Below are 17249 nucleotides of genomic sequence, written 5' to 3'. Positions count from 1 at the left end.
TCTAGTTTGTTCCATAGCCACAACCTTGGATTCAAGCAAACGCCCAACATTGCTCTGACTCTCCTGCTTGGGGCTTTGTTCCTTGGTCACAATAATCCTACTCCCTACTGTAAGCACAGGGTGGCGTCCAGGTGTTTTGGAACATAACTCCCATCGGCCCCAGCCAACAGAGAGCCATAGAATTGTAGAGTTGGAAGAGACCCCCAACGGTCATTTAGTCTAACCCCCTTCTATGCAGGAATCTCAACTTAAGCATCCGTGACATGATCATATGTTGCCAGGGCTGATGGGAATTGTAGTCCGAAACATCTGGGGGCCACCACCCCATTGAGCGAAGCCTGAGCTAAAGCCACATTTGAAACTTGAGTAACCCAAGACATCCCAATTGCATTTGTATACATCTCAAAAATGTAATTCAAAGTGAATCCAAAACAGTTACAGTATTTCCACAACTCTCCAAAACCAAATATTTGGGGCACAAGATATATTAATAGATGGTCATCTGTCATGGATGCTTTCGTTGAGAATCCTACATTCCAGAGGGTTGGACTGGATGACCCTCGGGTCCCTTCCAATTCTATGATTCTGTAATGGTTAGGAAGGCTCGAAAGGGACATGTTTATTAGTCACTCCCTAGAAACACAGAGGGAAAGCGTCCAAAGATAAGTGTGCTGGTCCCGGGGGGTTTACCGTGCGGCGTGGTCTGTGTCCGGTCCAAAGCTGAAGTGGGGTCCAAGGCAAGGAGTCGGGCGTGGTCAGGAACTCTGGCAGAAGAGCAGGACAGGGAACAGGCTACCAGCAATGTTGCTCCCGCAACCTGGGACTGGGGCTGGCTGGCTTTTATCTGCCCCAAGGCATAGGGCGGTCCCGGTCCACAGGTGACTCGCCTCTCCTGGCCTGGAGGCGAGCACTCCTCCTGCGGGAACTTAGTTCCCTCCGCCTCTCTGTCCTGAGCCTCTGCAGCTCAGGAGAGGCTGGAAGGTTACTGGACCCAGAGGCAACCTCACCTTCCTCTGACGGGGCTGAGAGAGGAGCACCTGCAGGCAATGGGTCCTCCATCACCTCTGGAGCCAGAGCGGATTCAGCTGGTGTCTGCTCCTGAGGATCCAGCACAGGTGAGGGCCCTTCAGGTTCAAGCCCCAGCCCCGGCTCAGCCAGCAGGCTGGGATTCCTCAGGTTCAGCCTCTGAATCTGATTCACAATAAGAGCAACTGGTGCACAAGTTGGAAAACCGGTCGTTTTTGCAACTAGCGAAACTTAGTAAGGAAGGAAGAGCACATGATCGGTCAGATGAATGACACATATAGGTCCACCATCGTGTTCTCACAGCAGCCAAGCAGATTGTTGGGATGCGTCCGGGGAGACGGGGGGCATTTGGCAGGCCCCCAGCTGGCTCCAGCCACTGGCCGGAAGCCAGGCGAATTCCAGTTCTCAGAACAGCATCAATCAGCGACTCAAACCTCAGAAGCCTTCAGAAGCTGAGCACGCTCTTATCAGCAGAGTGAATAACTTCTCACAATGGAAGTGGCGGACAGAGACATGTGTAAGCGTTATTTACAAGCGTTTATTCAGCATCAGGAACAAAGGAAAAACATGCCTGCTTCCCTTCGTGTCCAAGCAAACAGCAGCATAGCAAAAGCAATATACAACGGAAGTTCCCAGCAAGCTGTGCTGGAATGTAAACAGGCATGAGACACACAACAGCCATGCCTGTTCCTTTTAAGGTGGAACTGAACTAGATCCTAACATAGATATCCCAGGGGCAAGTCCACAAGCAGTACCTGAGATCAGCAGCAGTGGTCTCCCCACAGATGAGCCCCAGCGACTGGTTTTCAGAGACACGTCGCCTCTGACAGTGGAGGGAGAACCTAGCCATCAAGGCTTTGCAGACGTTTACAGCCTTATCCTTCACCAACCTGTGTGCTTCTTTTTCGAAGCTGCCCAAGTTGACAGCCATCGCTGCCTCCCGCAGGGAATGACTTTCCCATAGTTCCACTAGGTTAAGATGCAACTTCGTCTACCTGTCCCAAATCTAGCCTTGGAGGCCTGAGATTTCCTAGGGGTCCGGGAGAAAGGAGGCCAAGCTGCATTTCGAATGGACCATCGCCATGCAATGTTATGCAGTTTCTCCAATATATATTTTTTTGGGGGGGGTGTTGGAGGAGCAGGCAAGCAGTTTCAGGAGCAACCAGTAGCGAATGCCGTACAAAATAGAGCTGGAAAAGATGGGACAACTCCACTCTCCTGCCTGGTCTGGTCACCCTTGCAAGCATCAGGCCTCAAAGCCCCAAACGTGGAGGTTCAACGTGTCAACGCTATGGGGTGTGGCAGGTCCACAGGGCATCCCTGGCTTTTGTGAACCTTAGTCTTCAAGGCGCCTCTTTGCAGAGCAGGCTGGGAGACAGCTGTGCTCAGATGGACGTGCTGTTTTCTACTTCCGGGGGGTTGAGATAGTGGTAAGGAAGAGGCAGTCTCCGGTTCCGCTCCTCAATTTCCGTGGAGATCTGGGCCAGGCGGTTCTGGAAAGCTGCGATTACCTCCTTCGGCCCCTCTTCTGTGAAATGTTCATCAGGATAGCAACCCAGCGGTCTCTGGAGGGAGACGAGAAACGAGGGTGAGGTTCTAGAAAAGGTTTTTCCCTGCCTTTGGGGGCCACTGCCCCCTTGGTGCTAGAAATTGTGGGAATGTTCAGGGTGGCAGGAGAGGATATATTGTTTATTAACATCCTTCATAACTTGCATTAGCAAGTTCCTTTACACAGCAAAGTGCATTCGCCTTTACACAGCAGAAAGCTAGTTGCAAACTAGTGTGAATTTCTTAAGACAATACGCAATTCAATCTGGCTTGTCCAGATTGAAATGTGTTCTAATATTTGCTTGGTAAGACAAGACAGTATCTTAAAAAGCAGAGATATCACCTTGCTGACAAAGATCTGTATAGTTAAAGCTATGGTTTCCCAGTAGTGATGTGTGGAAGTGAGAGCTGGACCATAAAGAAGGCTGATGGTCGAAGAATGGATGCTTTTGAATTATGGTGCTGGAGGAGACTCTTGAGAGTCACATGGACTGCAAGAATATCAAACCTCTCCATTCTGAAGGAAATCAGCCCTGAGTGCTCACTGGAAGGACAGATCCTGAAGCTGAGGCTCCAAGACTTTGGCCACCTCATGAGAAGAGAAGACTCCCTGGAAAAGACCCTGGTGTTGGGAACGATGGAGGGCACAAGGAGAAGGGGACGACAGAGGATGAGATGGTGGGACAGTGTTCTCGAAGCTACTAACATGAGTTTGACCAAACTGCAGGAGGCAGTGGAAGACAGGAGGGCCTGGCGTGCTCTGGTCCATGGGGTCACGAAGAGTCGGACACGACTAAACGACTAAACAACAATAACTAGTGACTAGGTCCATATAGTTAAAGCTCTGGTTTTCCCAGTAGTGATGTATGGAAGTGAGAGCTGGACCATCAAGAAGGCTGATTGCTGAAGAATTGGTGCTTTTGAATTCTGGTGCTGGAGGAGACTCTTGAGAGTCCCATGGACTGCAAGAAGATCCAACCTCTCCATTCTGAAGGAAATCAGCCCTGAGTGCTCACTGGAAGGACAGATCCTGAAGCTGAGGCTCCAAGACTTTGGCCCCTCATGAGAAGAGAAGACTCCCTGGAAAAGACCGTGATGTTGGGAAAGATGAAGGGCACAAGGAGAAGGGGACAACAGAGGACAAGATGGTGGGACAGTGTTCTCGAAGGGACCAGCATGAGTTTGACCAAACTGCGGGAGGCAGTGGAAGACAGGAGTGCCTGGCGTGCTCTGGTCCAGGGGTCATGAAGAGGCGGACACAACTAAACGACTAAACACCAACAACCCCTTGAATCTCTCCTAAAAGAATAAAGACGCCATATTCTTATTCATAAGCAATAAGAAGAAAGTTTACTCACGATCAGAGCACAGTGTGATCCCTGAAGACAGGCTTCAGGCTTAAAGTCACAAACTTATACTAACAGGTTTACCCCATAAGGGAGAGGACCTGAGGGACTGCTTGGCTGGCAGCCAGCAGTTCATTCCAGGAAGTTCTCAGGATGAAAAGAAGATGGAAAAGAGGGAGAGTGGCAACATGCCTTGTCTTTTTACCAGGTCTGGAAAGGCCACGCCCACCCACTACTCCCATGCGCACGGAAGGATTCTCCAGGCCAGGAGGAACAGGAAGTTTCGACTGGCTGGACCAAACATTCCCTTGCATGTCCACTCTAGGAAAACAAGGAATGTTGTACTTGACTGCTCCCAGTGGATTACATCCCACATAAACTCGTCCCCAGTGTCCCCTACCTCCCACCCTATAAAAAAGCATAGATCGTGTGAAAAGGAACTAGGGGTCTTAATAGACCGCAAGCTTAACACGAGTCGGCAGCGTGATGCAGCAGCAACAAAGGCTAATGCTATTCTAGGCTGCATCAGCAGAAATCTAGTGTCTAGGACAAAGGAAGTAATAGTCCCACTCTATTCTGCCTTGGCCACAGCCCACCTGGAATACTGTGTCCAATTCTGGGCATCACAGTTTAAAAAAGGATATTGACAAACTGGAAGGTGTGCAGAGGAGGGCGACCAAGTTTGAATGGTGGAAGGAGTTGGGGATGTTTAGGAATTTGAGAGGTGACAATTATAACCATCTTCAAATAGCTAAAGGTCTGTTTCATGGAAGATGGAGCAAGCTTGTTTCGTCTTGCTCCAGAGTATAGGACCTGAACCAATGGATTAAAGTTACAAAAAGGAGATTCTGACTCAACATTGGGAATAACTTTTTGATGGTAATAGCCCATGATCTGCTAAGGAAGATAATAACGCAATAAAATTCAGAGCAGTAACAATTAATTGAACCACTTAATAGGAAAACAATAAATTGCTTAGAGGTGTTTTGTTCTAGTAAGCCGCATGTAAGATTTGTTAAATAAATAAAATGAATTTCAGATTATATTACTTAGTGATGGGCGAATCGGTCGGCTTTGGTTTTTCTCAGTTTCTCATTTTGCCATTCTAAAATTCAGTTATTCACATTTCCATGAATTTGCAAAAGTATCAAAATAAAAAAATAAAAAGCAATTCCTCGTGAAAATTAATCAGCATCTTGGTGCGGATTTCTCCTAATATAACCTCTTTGTCTGAAATGTTGCCTCATATACAATTTTTCAAATGATTACTGTATTTTTCGCTCTATAAGACACACACCAGACCATAAGACGCACCTAGTTTTTGGAGGAGGAAAACAAGAAAAAAAATATTCTGAATCACAGAAGCCAGAACAACAAGAGGGATCGCTGTGCAGCGAAAGCAGTGATCCCTCTTGCTGTTCTGGCTTCTGGGATAGCTGCACAGCCTGCATTCGCTCCATAAGACACACACACATTCCCCCTTACTTTTTAGGAGGGAAAAAGTGAGTCTTATAGAGCAAAAAATACGGTATGTTGTATTTTTGTAAACATCTTGCTTGGCTAAAGAATCGCATTGCAAAATTCAGGGAATTACAACTTCCAACGAATGGCTGCATTTCGATTTGTGTTCCCCACCCCCCCAAAAAAGTGAGAATAAGGTAATTTTGCCTATAAATGTGAACTGAATCTAATACCCCCAACATTCCTAATATTATTACATTTAGGGTGGGATTGAACTAAGTTTTCCTCAGAGCAGATTCGCTGAACCGAATAACTGTGTGCATTTATTTCAATGAGTAAAACTTAATTGAATCCCACCCTTCACCCCCCCTTTTTCCTCCAAGGGGCTCATGGCTTTCTCCTCAACACACTTTTACCCTAACAACAACTTTGCAAGGTAGGCCAGGCCGACAGAGAACGACTAGCCCAGCTTCACCAAGGGAGCCTCATCGCTGAGTTAGTCCAGCGCTAACCACTACTCGACACTGTCCCGTTCAGGATGGCCCTTTGGTTGCTTGGTAGCAGAATCCAGCATACACCTTTTCTTGCTCTGGCTGTGCTGTGTCCCAGATAAGGAGATGGCCATCTGTCATGGATGCTTTAGTTGAGATTCCCACATTCTGGGGGGTTGGACTAGATGACCCGGGGCTCCCTTCCAACTCAACAATTCCAAGATTCCATGACGACGATGATCATGGGTAGGCAAACTAAGGCCCGGGGGCCAGATCCGGCCCAATCGCCTTCTCAGTCCGGCCCGCAGACGGTCCAGGAAACAGTGTGTTTTTACATGAGTAGAATGTGCCCTTTTATTTAAAATGCATCTCTGGGTCATTTGTGGGGCATAGGAATTCGTTCATTTCCCCCCCCAAAAAATATAGTCTGGCCCCCCACAAGGTCTGAGGGATAGTGGACCACGGTGCCCCCTGCTGAAAAAGTCTGCTGATGATGATTGATTTACAGTGGTACCTCGGGTTAAGTACGTAATTCGTTCCGGAGGTCCGTACTTAATCTGAAACTGTCCTTAACCTGAAGCACCACTTTAGCTAATGGGGCCTCCTGCTGCTGCCGCACCACCGGAGCACGATTTCTGTTCTCATCCTGAAGCAAAGTTCTTAACCTGAAGTACTATTTCTGGGTTAGCAGAGTCTGTAACCTGAAGCGTATGTAACCTGAAGCGTATGTAACCCGAGGTACCACTGTATTGAATTTATATACCGCCCTGTAGCCGGAGGTCTCAGGGCGGTTCACCGAACAAAATCAAAACATAAAACCACAACATATGTAATCAAAATAACAACCCAATAAACACCCCCCGTCAATGTCCCATCTTCCTCTTACCCTATCCTCCGGTTCCTTGCTAAGCAGCCAAAGGAGTAGCAAAGTGTTACAGGTTGTGCTGACGTCCGGCAAAGTCTCCAGGACGCTCTCGAACGTCGCCCCGCCCTTGATTTTTGGGGGTGGCTTCCTCATGGAGGAGGGGTAGTTGGGCATCCAGGCGCCAAAATCAAACTGGAGAAGAAGAGTTGGAGGTTAGAGGGCTCTGGGTGGTCGAAAGGCACCTGGGACCCTTCCTCCGCCTGCGCATGGGGAGATGGGTCACCTGAGAGATTCACAGAGGATGTTCGCTGGGATTGAACCTTGGAGGGAGGAGGGAGATTCTCCATTGGGTGAGGCTGGGGTGTCAGGTGTGCATGCAGGAGCCAGGCCTGTGACCAATAGGACTCTGCAGGACTAGGGCCTTCCTAAGTTTATTCTGAAGAGGCAAGGTGTGGCCTCACAGGTGAGGCTGATTGGTAACTCACAGCACCTGGTGGCAAGAGCCAGGAAGGGATATAAGGTCAGCATTTCCCTGCCTTGTTCCCTGCCTTGCTGCACTTGACTCCTGATCCTCAGACCCCTGACTTCGTGACTCCTTGCTTCTTGACCCTCGGACCCTTGGCTTCTTGACTTCCGGCTCTCTGACCCTCAGACTCTTGGCTTCCTGACTCCTGGCTTCTGGACTCCCGTTCCTGCTCCCACCCCACCATCCCGACTGTTAGGATATACCGTATTTTTCGCTCTATAGGACGCACCGGGCCATCGGACGCACATTGTTTTAGAGGGGGAAAACAAGAAAAAGAAATCTCCCCCTTTCTATTCAGCGCCCCTTCAGCGAAGCGGCAGGAGAAACAGAGCCCCTTCCATTTCTCCTCCCACTTGGCTGAAGGGGTGCTGAGTAGAGAGGGGGAGATTCTGAAGCCAGCACAGTCGGTGTGCACCGACCCCTCTCGCTCTCCAGGCTTCAGCGAAAGCAACACGAAGCCTCCAGAGCGTGGAGGGAGTGCTCCCTCTGTGCTTCGGAAGCTTTGCGTTGCTATCGCTGAAGCCAAGGAGCCTGCATTCGCTCCATAGGACGCACACACATTCCCCCTTAATTTTTGGAGGGGGACTAGTGCGTCCTATAGAGCGAAAAGTATGGTAGTTCCGTTCTACCTTAAAAGGGACCAGGCTATTGTGTCTCACATGCCTGTTCCAGCGTCTTCTGGGAACTTCCATTATATGTTGCGTTTGCTTTAGCTTTACTGCTGTTTTTGCTGGACACGAAGGCAAGCAGACATGTTTTCCTTTGTTCCTGAGCTATGCTGAATTAAATGCTGTAAATATGCTTGCACATCTCTCTCTGGCCACCTCTTCCGTTGTGGAGATTTACACACTCTGCTGACAGAGCGTACACGGGTCTCTAAACGTATCTGAGGCTCGTGTCACTGACTGAATGATGTTGTTCCACAGGAGACCGGTGATCGGAGCCAGCTGGGGGCCTGCCTGATGCCCCCGTCTCCCTGGCAGTATCCCAACAACAGGGTTATGGGCCAGCTGGGACTTCGATCACCCATGAACCAGACCGTGACATGGGGAACCAGCATTGGTCCACCTGGCTCAGAATTGTCTACACCACTCCTCCCCAACCTGGTGCCCTCCAGGTGTTGTTGGAGACCACTCCTGTTTCACCTGGCCATTGGTTGTGGTGGTTGTGGATGGTGGGAACTGGAGTCCAATGACATCTGGGGAGCATGAGGATAGGTAAAGGACCCCTGGATGGTTATGTCCAGTCAAAGGCGACTATGGGGTTGCGGCGCTCATCTCGCTTGCAGGCCAAGGGAGCCGGCGTTTGTCCGCAGACAGCGTTCTGGGTCATGTGGCCAGCAGAACTAAGCCGCTTCTGGTGCAACGGGACACTGTGACGAGTGCCATTTACCTTCCCACCACAGTGGTACCTATTTATCTTCTTGCGCTGGTGTGCTTTCAAACTGCTAGGTTGACAGGAGCCAGGACAGAGCAATGGGAGCTCACCCCATTGTGGGGATTCGAACCGCCGACCTTCCGATCGGCAAGCCCAAGAGGCTCAGTGGTTTAGACCACAGCGCCACCCGCGTCCCCTTCCATGAGGAATGCAGTTCTGACACCCCCACATAGACACGATTCTCCCTCTCCTTTCCCTCTCTATGCAATCATTTGCCTTCCACAGAGTTAAAGAGCAAGAGAAAGATGAAGACCCCAACCTGGCCGTTGTTGACGCTGGCATGGCGGATGGAGCAGGTAAATATTACCATGGTGAGGTATTTGGTGAGCTGGGCAATGGTTTCTAGATGCTCAGGGAAGCCTGGAAGGAAGCAAAATTGGGGTCAAGGTGCCACCCCACTCAACTGAGCCCCACAACCTCCCCCAGAGGCATAGCTGTCAACTTATAGATTTGAAAGTAAGGGACCAGCAGCCTCGAAAATAAGGGATCAGTAGCCAAAATAAGGGATTTTAGTCAACCAGCAGCCAAACGAAGCCTCAAGCGGTGGTTTCCACAGTGCAGCAACCTGGCAAAGGGGATGCAGCAAGGAAAACCACCGTCACCTCTCCGCTGGGAAGCGCTGAGCAAAGGCGAGTCCCCAGGCAACGCGGCCGATTTGATCGGCACAAAGCATGCAAGCTCCACCCACCCAGTTGTTCTTAGACTCCTTACTGGGTCAGCAAAGCAACCAAGCAACAAGTTGGAGCCTCCCTCCTCCCTGGCCGGCAGGGAGGGAGGGAGAGGAGCTGCTTCCTTTGAAACCCAGGAAATTTAAGGGACATCATCAATAAGGGACAGCAGCGGGACACAGCGCTGGGATAAGGGAATTTCCTGCCAAATAAGGGACAGTTGACAGCTATGCCCAGAGGTGGTCGCATCATGAGGCAATTCAGGGTCCGGCGACCATTTTTGTAGCTCGCGATGAAGAGGGTGTGGGAAGCAGATCTTACCAGAGGACTCTCGCTGGAAAAAGCACTTGTCGAAAATCTCAGCCACCCAGGCCTGGAGTTCAGGATCCTCCTTGACAGAACTGTCACTTTTGTAGTAGAGATGGACAATGCCCTTCACAAAGCTGCAGCAATGAGAGGAGAAGGGAAAGAGTCGGTGGCAGTGGCCGGTGAGGACACAGGAGGAGAAAATGGTTTTTCCCTCTGTGCAATCTGTTGGCCTCCGGAGGTGTGGGATTACAACTCCCATCAGTCCCCAGCTGGCAAAGAATGACTGTGGTATGCTAGACTAGAAGGCGGCAGCCAGACTGGTGACTGGGAGCGGCCGCCAAGACCACATAACACCAGTCCCGAAAGACCTACATTGGCTCCCAGTACGTTTCCAAGCACAATTCAAAGTGTTGGTGCTGACCTTGAAACCCTAAACGGCCTCAAAGGCCCAATATACCTGAAGGAGAGTCTCCACCCGCATCGTTCTGCCCGGACACTGAGGTCCAGCTCCGAGGGCCTTCTGGCGGTTCCCTCACTGCAAGAAGCAAAGTTACAGGGAACCAGGCAGAGGGCCCACCCTGTGGAACACCCTCACAGAAGGTGTCAAGGAAATACACAACTCTCTGACATTTAGAAGACATCTAAAAGGCAGCCCTGTTTAGGGAAGTTTTTTATGTTTGATGTTTTACCGGTTTTTTTAAATATTCTGTTGGGAGCCGCCCAGAGTGGCAGGGTATAAATAAAATTATTATTATTATTATTGGTCACTGCAAAAAGAGAATGCCGCAGTAGATGGGCCTCCATTGGCCTCATCTAGTCTCACAGACTGATATGTCTGATGGTTGAACTATCTTACCGACGAAGGCGCCAGAGAAACTCTCTTGACCTAAGCGTGTCCGTAATGATGGCTTCTTCCCCTGTGAGATTATGCTTGCAAATGACGTGAACTACTTAGCAATACAGTGGCACCTCTGGTTATGTACTTAATTCGTTCTGGAGATCCGTTCTTAACCTGAAACTGTTCTTAACCTGAAGCACCACTTTAGCTAATGGGGACTCCCGCTGCTGCCGTGCCACCGGAGCACGATTTCTGTTCTCATCCTGAAGCAAAGTTCTTAACCTGAGGTCCTATTTCTGGGTTAGCGGAGTCTGTAACCTGAAGCGTCTGTAACCCGAGGTACCACTGTAGTTTAAATCTTGTTCCTTCCCAAGTCTAGGAATTCCAGGATTTGAAGAGATGGGCTGGAGGTCTGCCTTTGCAGCCCTCCCAGTGTCTCCAGCAGGAAGGCTTGCCCTCGCTTTCCGCCCTCCCGGAGCCAGGATCGCACCTCTCGATGGCTTCCCAGAGCTTCATGCCGTCCTCCTTGTAGTAGTAGCCGGGGAGCGACTCCAGCCCCCTCTCTCGGAGATCGTCAGGGAGGCAGAGGGTGGAATACGTCAGCATCGAAAGACCTTTAGCCAGCAGGTGTGACAGACCATGGAAGCCCGTGGCCGTGGCCTGGGAGAGAGAAAAGGCCCTTTTTCAGGAGCTTGTAACACGGTGGAGCAAATGCAAAGCGGCCAAGTGCCCTGGGAAAAAGGGACATCTCGTTTTTTCATGAGAGATCACGGCAGCCGTTTTGGGTGCTCTTGCGCTGAAAAAGCACCTGGGAGGGGCAGAGAGGTATGGGTCGCGAAAATCTCCTGGGAGAGCATCCCAGAAGACACATGTCCCAGTTTGGGGTCTGAAAAAATTGGATGGTATGTGAAGCAGGTAAGCTGCTGAGCTCAGAAACAGGAAAGCACCTGTATTCATTATATTATTATTATTATTATTATTATTATTATTATTATTATTATTATTGCTGCTATTATGATTATTTCTTCTTTTTTTGTATATAATTTTTTATTAAATTTTCTGTTTTACAGTTTAAATTACTCTTTCTTACATCCTTAAGATATCAACGACTTCCCTTCTCCTCTTTCCATGGTTCATGTTACATATCAAAAAACCCTGCATATTTTACAAAAACTATACCATTCAGTATTCCATCCATCAAAACTTATTTACACTGCTGAATTTATTTCAATGCTGCCAGCATTTTCAGCTGTACACAGTTATTTCCCATATATTCAATAAACGCTTTCCAATCTTCTCTAAACATATGTTCTTCTTGTTCTCTCATTCTATATGTTAAGTCTGCAAGCTGTGCATATTCCACCCCCATCGTTCAGCCTGGACACGGAGGTCCAGCTCTGAGGGCCTTCTGGCGGTTCCCTCCCTGCGAGAAGTGAAGCTACAGGGAACCAGGCAGAGGGCCTTCTCAGTGGTGGTGCCCGCCCTGTGGAACACCCTCCCATCAGATGTCAAGGAAATAAACAACTATTTGAGTTTTAGAAGACAGCTGAAGGCAGCCCTGTTTAGGGAGGTTTTTTAATGTTTGATGTTTTATCGTGTTTTTAGTATTCCGTTGGAAGCCGCCCAGAGTGGCTGGGAAAACCCAGCCAGATGGGTGGGGTATAAATAATTTATTATTATTATTAAAAATCTTAATCGTGGGCAACTGGCCCCAGGATCAGACTACTAAGGGTTAAGCAAATCCGCGCTTACCAGGTCTATGAGGCCGCCTGGAGCAAAGAGATTCCCCCTGCCCAAGACGTTGATATGGAGCGTATATCTGAAGTGTGGGATTAACAGCTGCAGGTGAGAGAGATAAAACAAGGTCAGAGAAAGGGGGTCACAGAGGGTGGGGGGAGCCCAAGGGAGAGGTGAGATCACCCCCTTCCCCAAACCTTGCTCAGGCCAACTCTGGGTATGTCCACCCTCCACAAATATTTTCATAGAATTGCAGAATTGTAAGGGACCCCAATGCGGGTGGCGCTGTGGGTTAAACCACAGAGCCTAGGACTCGTCGATCAGAAGGTTGGCAGTTCGAATCCCCGCTACGGGGTGAGCTCCCATTGCTCGGTCCCTGCTCCTGCCCACCTAGCAGTTCGGAAGCACCTCAAAGTGCAAGTAGATAAATAGGTACCACTCTGGCGGGAAGGTAAACGGCGTTTCCGTGCACTGCTCTGGTTCGCCAGAAGCGGCTTAGTCCTGCTGGCCACATGACCCGGAAGCTGGACGCCGGCTCCCTCGGCCAATAAAGCGAGATGAGCGCCGCAACCCCAGAGTCGGCCACGGCTGGACCTAATGGTCAGGGGTCCCTTTACCTTTACCTTTAAGGGACCCCAGAGAGTGAAGTCCAACCCCCTACGACGCAGTTAAAAAATGTGTGGCAGATGGCCACCCCTCCCTTTGCTTTAAAACATCCCATGAAGGAGGTTTAGAGTGAATTTCTCCCAACATATGCGTCTTTGCATGCCGTTGGACCTAACAGACACATTTGTTGCAAAGCCAATTCCCTAATAATAATGAAATAAAAATTTCAAGGTCTTATATATATAATAAATGTTCATAAATGTACCAGGCAAATACGTACATAAATATATAAACCACATGTCTGAAGCAGCACAGGAAAATAGCCCTGAAACCATTTTGATTCTCAAACTGACCAAATGATTTCTCTGCAAGGTCAAGGTCAGTAAAGCGAGATGAGCACCACAACCCCAGAGTCGTCCGCGACTGGATTTAACAGTCAGGGGTCCTGTTATGTACTGAGTTGAATAGGATCCAAAAGGCAGCAGTCTGATTGGTCCTAGAACAATAGGATTCAGAATGCAGCAGTCTGATTGGTCCACAGGAGCCACCCAATCCAGCTCCAGGTGGAAGTGAATCCGCAACCTGATTGGCCTACCGGTGAATCCCAGAATTAACCAATTATGTGGGGCCCATTGTGTAAATCATGTATATAAAGCAGACATTCTGGGGGAACTTCCATTCCTCCTCACTACTATGAGCTGAATAAAGAGCATGAAATCCACACTCCACTCCGAGTATATTTCAGGTCCCTTTACCTAAAGGTGTGATACACAGCTCTCTTCTCCAAGGAGAGGGTCAGGGAGCTCAGGAGGAAGAGCTGAGGGGCACCACCGCCTCTCAGAATGTGCCGCCTGAGGCAGCCACCTCACGCTGCCCAACGGCAGGGCCGGCCCTCCCTGCAACCCAAACCTACCTTGTGCACCGGGTGGCACATGGGCAGTTGCCGCAGGGTGGCCAGCAGGAAGACTTCCACCACCAGGTGCGTGTGCAGCAGGTGGGTGAGCACCTCGTGGATGTGGAAAGTGCTGTTTCGCACCCAGAGCTTTGCCAGCGCCCAGTCCCACTCCGAATCGGTGGGCAAGAAGACGGGGCTCTCCGGTCCAGGTTGCTGGGTGAGCTGGAATCAGAAAAGCATTGTTGAGGCTGTCGTTTTTCGAGAGCAAATTACTAGTCCCTTGGGAGCATAGCTGTCAATGTTTCCCTTTTTTTAAGGGAAATCCCCTTATTCCGAATAGGATTCCTCGCAAGAAAAGGGAAAAGTTGACAGCTATGCTTGGGAGGGAAGCGAAAATGGTGTCGCAGGTCAACAGGGAGTAAACCCATATTTTTTTGCAGTCAGGCTTCCGTAGGAATATGTTTGCACTTCTGAGTTGTACAAAACTATTCACCCACCAGGCCCCCGTCCATGAGGCAACGGCACAAAGCCAGGAATCTTTGTCCTCTAAACCAAGCATGTCCAAAGTCCTTTTCAGGGGCCTAATCAGTTTAATCTGGCCCCTGTGGCAGTTTATTTCCAGGGGTAAAATCCCAAAAAAACCTCAACAACTTCAACACTAAAAAACACTCAGCAACTCACGGCCCTTCACTTCATCAAATCTGGCCCTCTTGGAAAAAAGTTTGGACACCACTGCTCTAAACCATGGGTAGGCACACTAAGGCCCGGGGGCCGGATCCAGCCCATCACCTTCTAAATCTGGCCCCAGACTGTCCCGGAATCAGTGTGTTTTTCCATGAGTAGAATGTGTCCTTTTATTTAAAATGCATCTCTGGGTTATTTGTGGGGCGTGGGAATTCATTCATATATTTTTTTCCAGAATATAGTCCGGCCCTCCACAAGGACTGAGGGACAGTGGACCGGCCCCCTGCTGAAAAAGTTTGCTGACCCCTGCTAGTAAACCAAAGCGTTGCAGTCAACTAAGCCCTACTCGGGACAGACCCATTGAAACGAACATGTCTACTTTTCTCAACACGCCTTTTGAAGCAGCAATTACGATCCCACTCTGTCTGCCCTGGATTTGAAATCATCCTTTTCTTTAAAAAAAATTGATGTTTTTATTGTTAATTGCTCTGGGATGTTTCGTGGGAACTGAAATAACAGAAGAGCCTGAGTATTGTGGTACAAGGGGGTGGGGAAGAAAGTGGGTGAGGAAGAGAATTAATCCCTCCAGCTCTGGGGTGGGGGTGGGGGGCTTGGTGGAATTTGCCACCCCAGAGGGAGATGGGTGTTACCTGGATGGCAATGGGGATCATTTCCCCCAGGGGAGTCGAGTGCAAGAGGCAGAGAGGAGCCGAGATATGCTGGAGGGAACCGTTCAGTTTGGCGGCCGGGACGCCTTCCAGAATCTGGCAGTCGATGAGGAAGATGGTGCCCTTCTGTAAGTCAAGGTAAAGGTAAAGGTAAAGGGACCCCTGACCATTAGGTACAGTCATGGTTGACTCTGGGGTTGCGGCGCTCATCTCGCTTTATTGGCCGAGGGAGCTGGCGTGCAGCTTCCGGGTCATGTGTCCAGCATGACTAAGCTGCTTCTGGCGAACCAGAGCAGCGCACGGAAATGCCATTTACCTTCCCACCGGAGCGGTACCTATTTATCTACTTGCACTTTGACGTGCTTTGATGTGCTTTTGAACTTCTAGGTTGGCAGGAGCAGGGACCAAGCAACGGGAGCTCACCCTGTTGCAGGGATTCAAACCGCCGACCTTCTGATCAGCAAGTCCTAGGTTAAGTGGCTTGACCCACAGTGCCACCCGCGTCACTTCTGTAAATCAAAGCCTGCCATTAATAGGATGGAGGGCTGAGGTAGGGCAATAATGTGCCTCCAAAATGAAAAATGGCATCTATCTAGTAAAGGCTTTCTGGGAAACAATATATAATGAGTTAAAGAAAATGTTCAAAACCACTTTTGTTAAAAAAAAACAGAAGCCTTTTTTCTGGGTATAGTAGGTGAATAGGTACCAAGAAAAGATAGAAGACTGTTCATGTATGCAACAACAGCGGAAAAGAACCCTTTTAGCCCCAAAATGGAAACAGCAAGAAATACCAAAGAAAGAAGAGTGGAAGATGAAAATGATGGACTTTGCGGAACTGGCAAAGCTGAAGGGGAAAATCTGAAACCAGCATGATCAAGTATTCCAAAAGGACTGGAGCAAATTTATACGATATTTGAAAGATCGTTGTAAGCAATTAACAACACTAGTAGGGTTATCTGAAGATTTGTAATGAGAAATTGTTTACCTTTCTATATTTAGATAGAGAGATAATTTATTATGGTCAAAGACCAGCTCATATAACATAACACTAAAACAGTGTTCATAAAAGATAAAATATACAATCGGAACAGATTGCAGCAATAGCTCATGAGTTAAAATTGAGATATATACATTCACCCGTACAACTGAGATTTGGGCTACCATAAGAAATTGACCCTGAGGGCAACTTCAGCATTTCCCTAGTAAGCTATTTTATTCTAGACGGTGATCTGTGCCTACAAATCTGGGCGCAGAATCTGGCTACCAGCCAGGTCATCTTATGATCTTTGCCTAAGAGGAGAGAATTAAGTTTAGACTTGTCTGAAAGATCCGTGAGCCTCTTCAGCAAAGGATCAATTGTGTCTCTACGAATCTCAACATAAGGAGGACATCTAAAAAATATATGTTTCTATATTTATTTAAACTTGGAGGTGTTTTGTGATGAGTCTTATTAGAACTGGAAATTCCCACTCACCCCTTTCCCAACAGGTGGGCGGAGTCTGTGGCCCCGAGCAGTGCCACCTGGCCAGGTGTCACCCACCAGGTAACTGCGGGCTTGGCCCCCCCACCTGGTGGGCCAATGGGCTGCCAGTGGGGGTGTAGCCTGGGGGTACGTTTAGGGGCCGGTCCCCAGCCAAGACTCATGTTAGGTATCCTTTAGTCTATCTTCGAGTGAAAGGGGGGAGCATCTCATTCACCCCCCCCCCATGCGGCGGCGTTTTTGCAGGTCCCGTTAAAGCAGCGGTTCTCAACCTGTGTGTCCCCAGATGCTGTTGGACTACAACTCCCATCATCCCTGAGCTCTGGCCTTGTTAGCTACGGGTGATGGGAGTTGTAGTTCAACAACATCTGGGGACCCACAGGTTGAGAAAGGCTGCGTTAAAGGGTGTTTGTGGGAGTCCCTGGCCCTAGAGAGGCGGCAAGTAGGCCAAACTCACAATCCGGTGTTGTGCGTGGGTGCGCTGTGTAAGTTCACAGTTGCAGTCCCCTCACATTGCAACTTTCTTCCTCCACATCCTCAGCCCCCCCGTTGGGGTCGAGAGGAATACCTTCCAAGGCCATTTCCAGGTTGCCTACATCTGAATTCAATAAAGTTGTGGCCAATTCGAACCCATAGCTTGTTGTCAGGTCTCATCCTTTGTGTG

General features: G+C 49.1%; 1 protein-coding gene across 2 annotated transcripts in view; it reads right to left on the bottom strand.

Annotated features, from left to right (window-relative positions):
• Positions 1 to 16: 16 nt before the first annotated feature.
• Positions 17 to 17249, bottom strand: part of LOC307202153 (arachidonate 12-lipoxygenase, 12R-type-like) — a 26047-nt gene continuing 8814 nt past the window's right edge. For both annotated transcript variants that reach the window (XM_079951876.1, XM_079951875.1), the window contains exons 7-14: positions 15088 to 15231; positions 13772 to 13975; positions 12268 to 12354; positions 11006 to 11175; positions 9690 to 9811; positions 8960 to 9060; positions 6759 to 6929; positions 17 to 2591 (exon numbers count right to left, since the gene is read on the bottom strand). In XM_079951876.1, the coding sequence (XP_079808002.1) occupies positions 2412 to 2591; positions 6759 to 6929; positions 8960 to 9060; positions 9690 to 9811; positions 11006 to 11175; positions 12268 to 12354; positions 13772 to 13975; positions 15088 to 15231 (1179 nt within the window). In that variant the 3' untranslated portion in view covers positions 17 to 2411. The remainder of the gene's footprint in view (positions 2592 to 6758; positions 6930 to 8959; positions 9061 to 9689; positions 9812 to 11005; positions 11176 to 12267; positions 12355 to 13771; positions 13976 to 15087; positions 15232 to 17249) is intronic.

The sequence above is a fragment of the Podarcis cretensis genome, assembly GCF_951804945.1.
Source record: "Podarcis cretensis genome assembly, chromosome: 13".
Lineage (NCBI taxonomy): Eukaryota > Metazoa > Chordata > Lepidosauria > Squamata > Lacertidae > Podarcis > Podarcis cretensis.
Note: the sequence above shows the minus strand (reverse complement) of the source record. Positions and strands in the feature narration are given on the sequence as shown.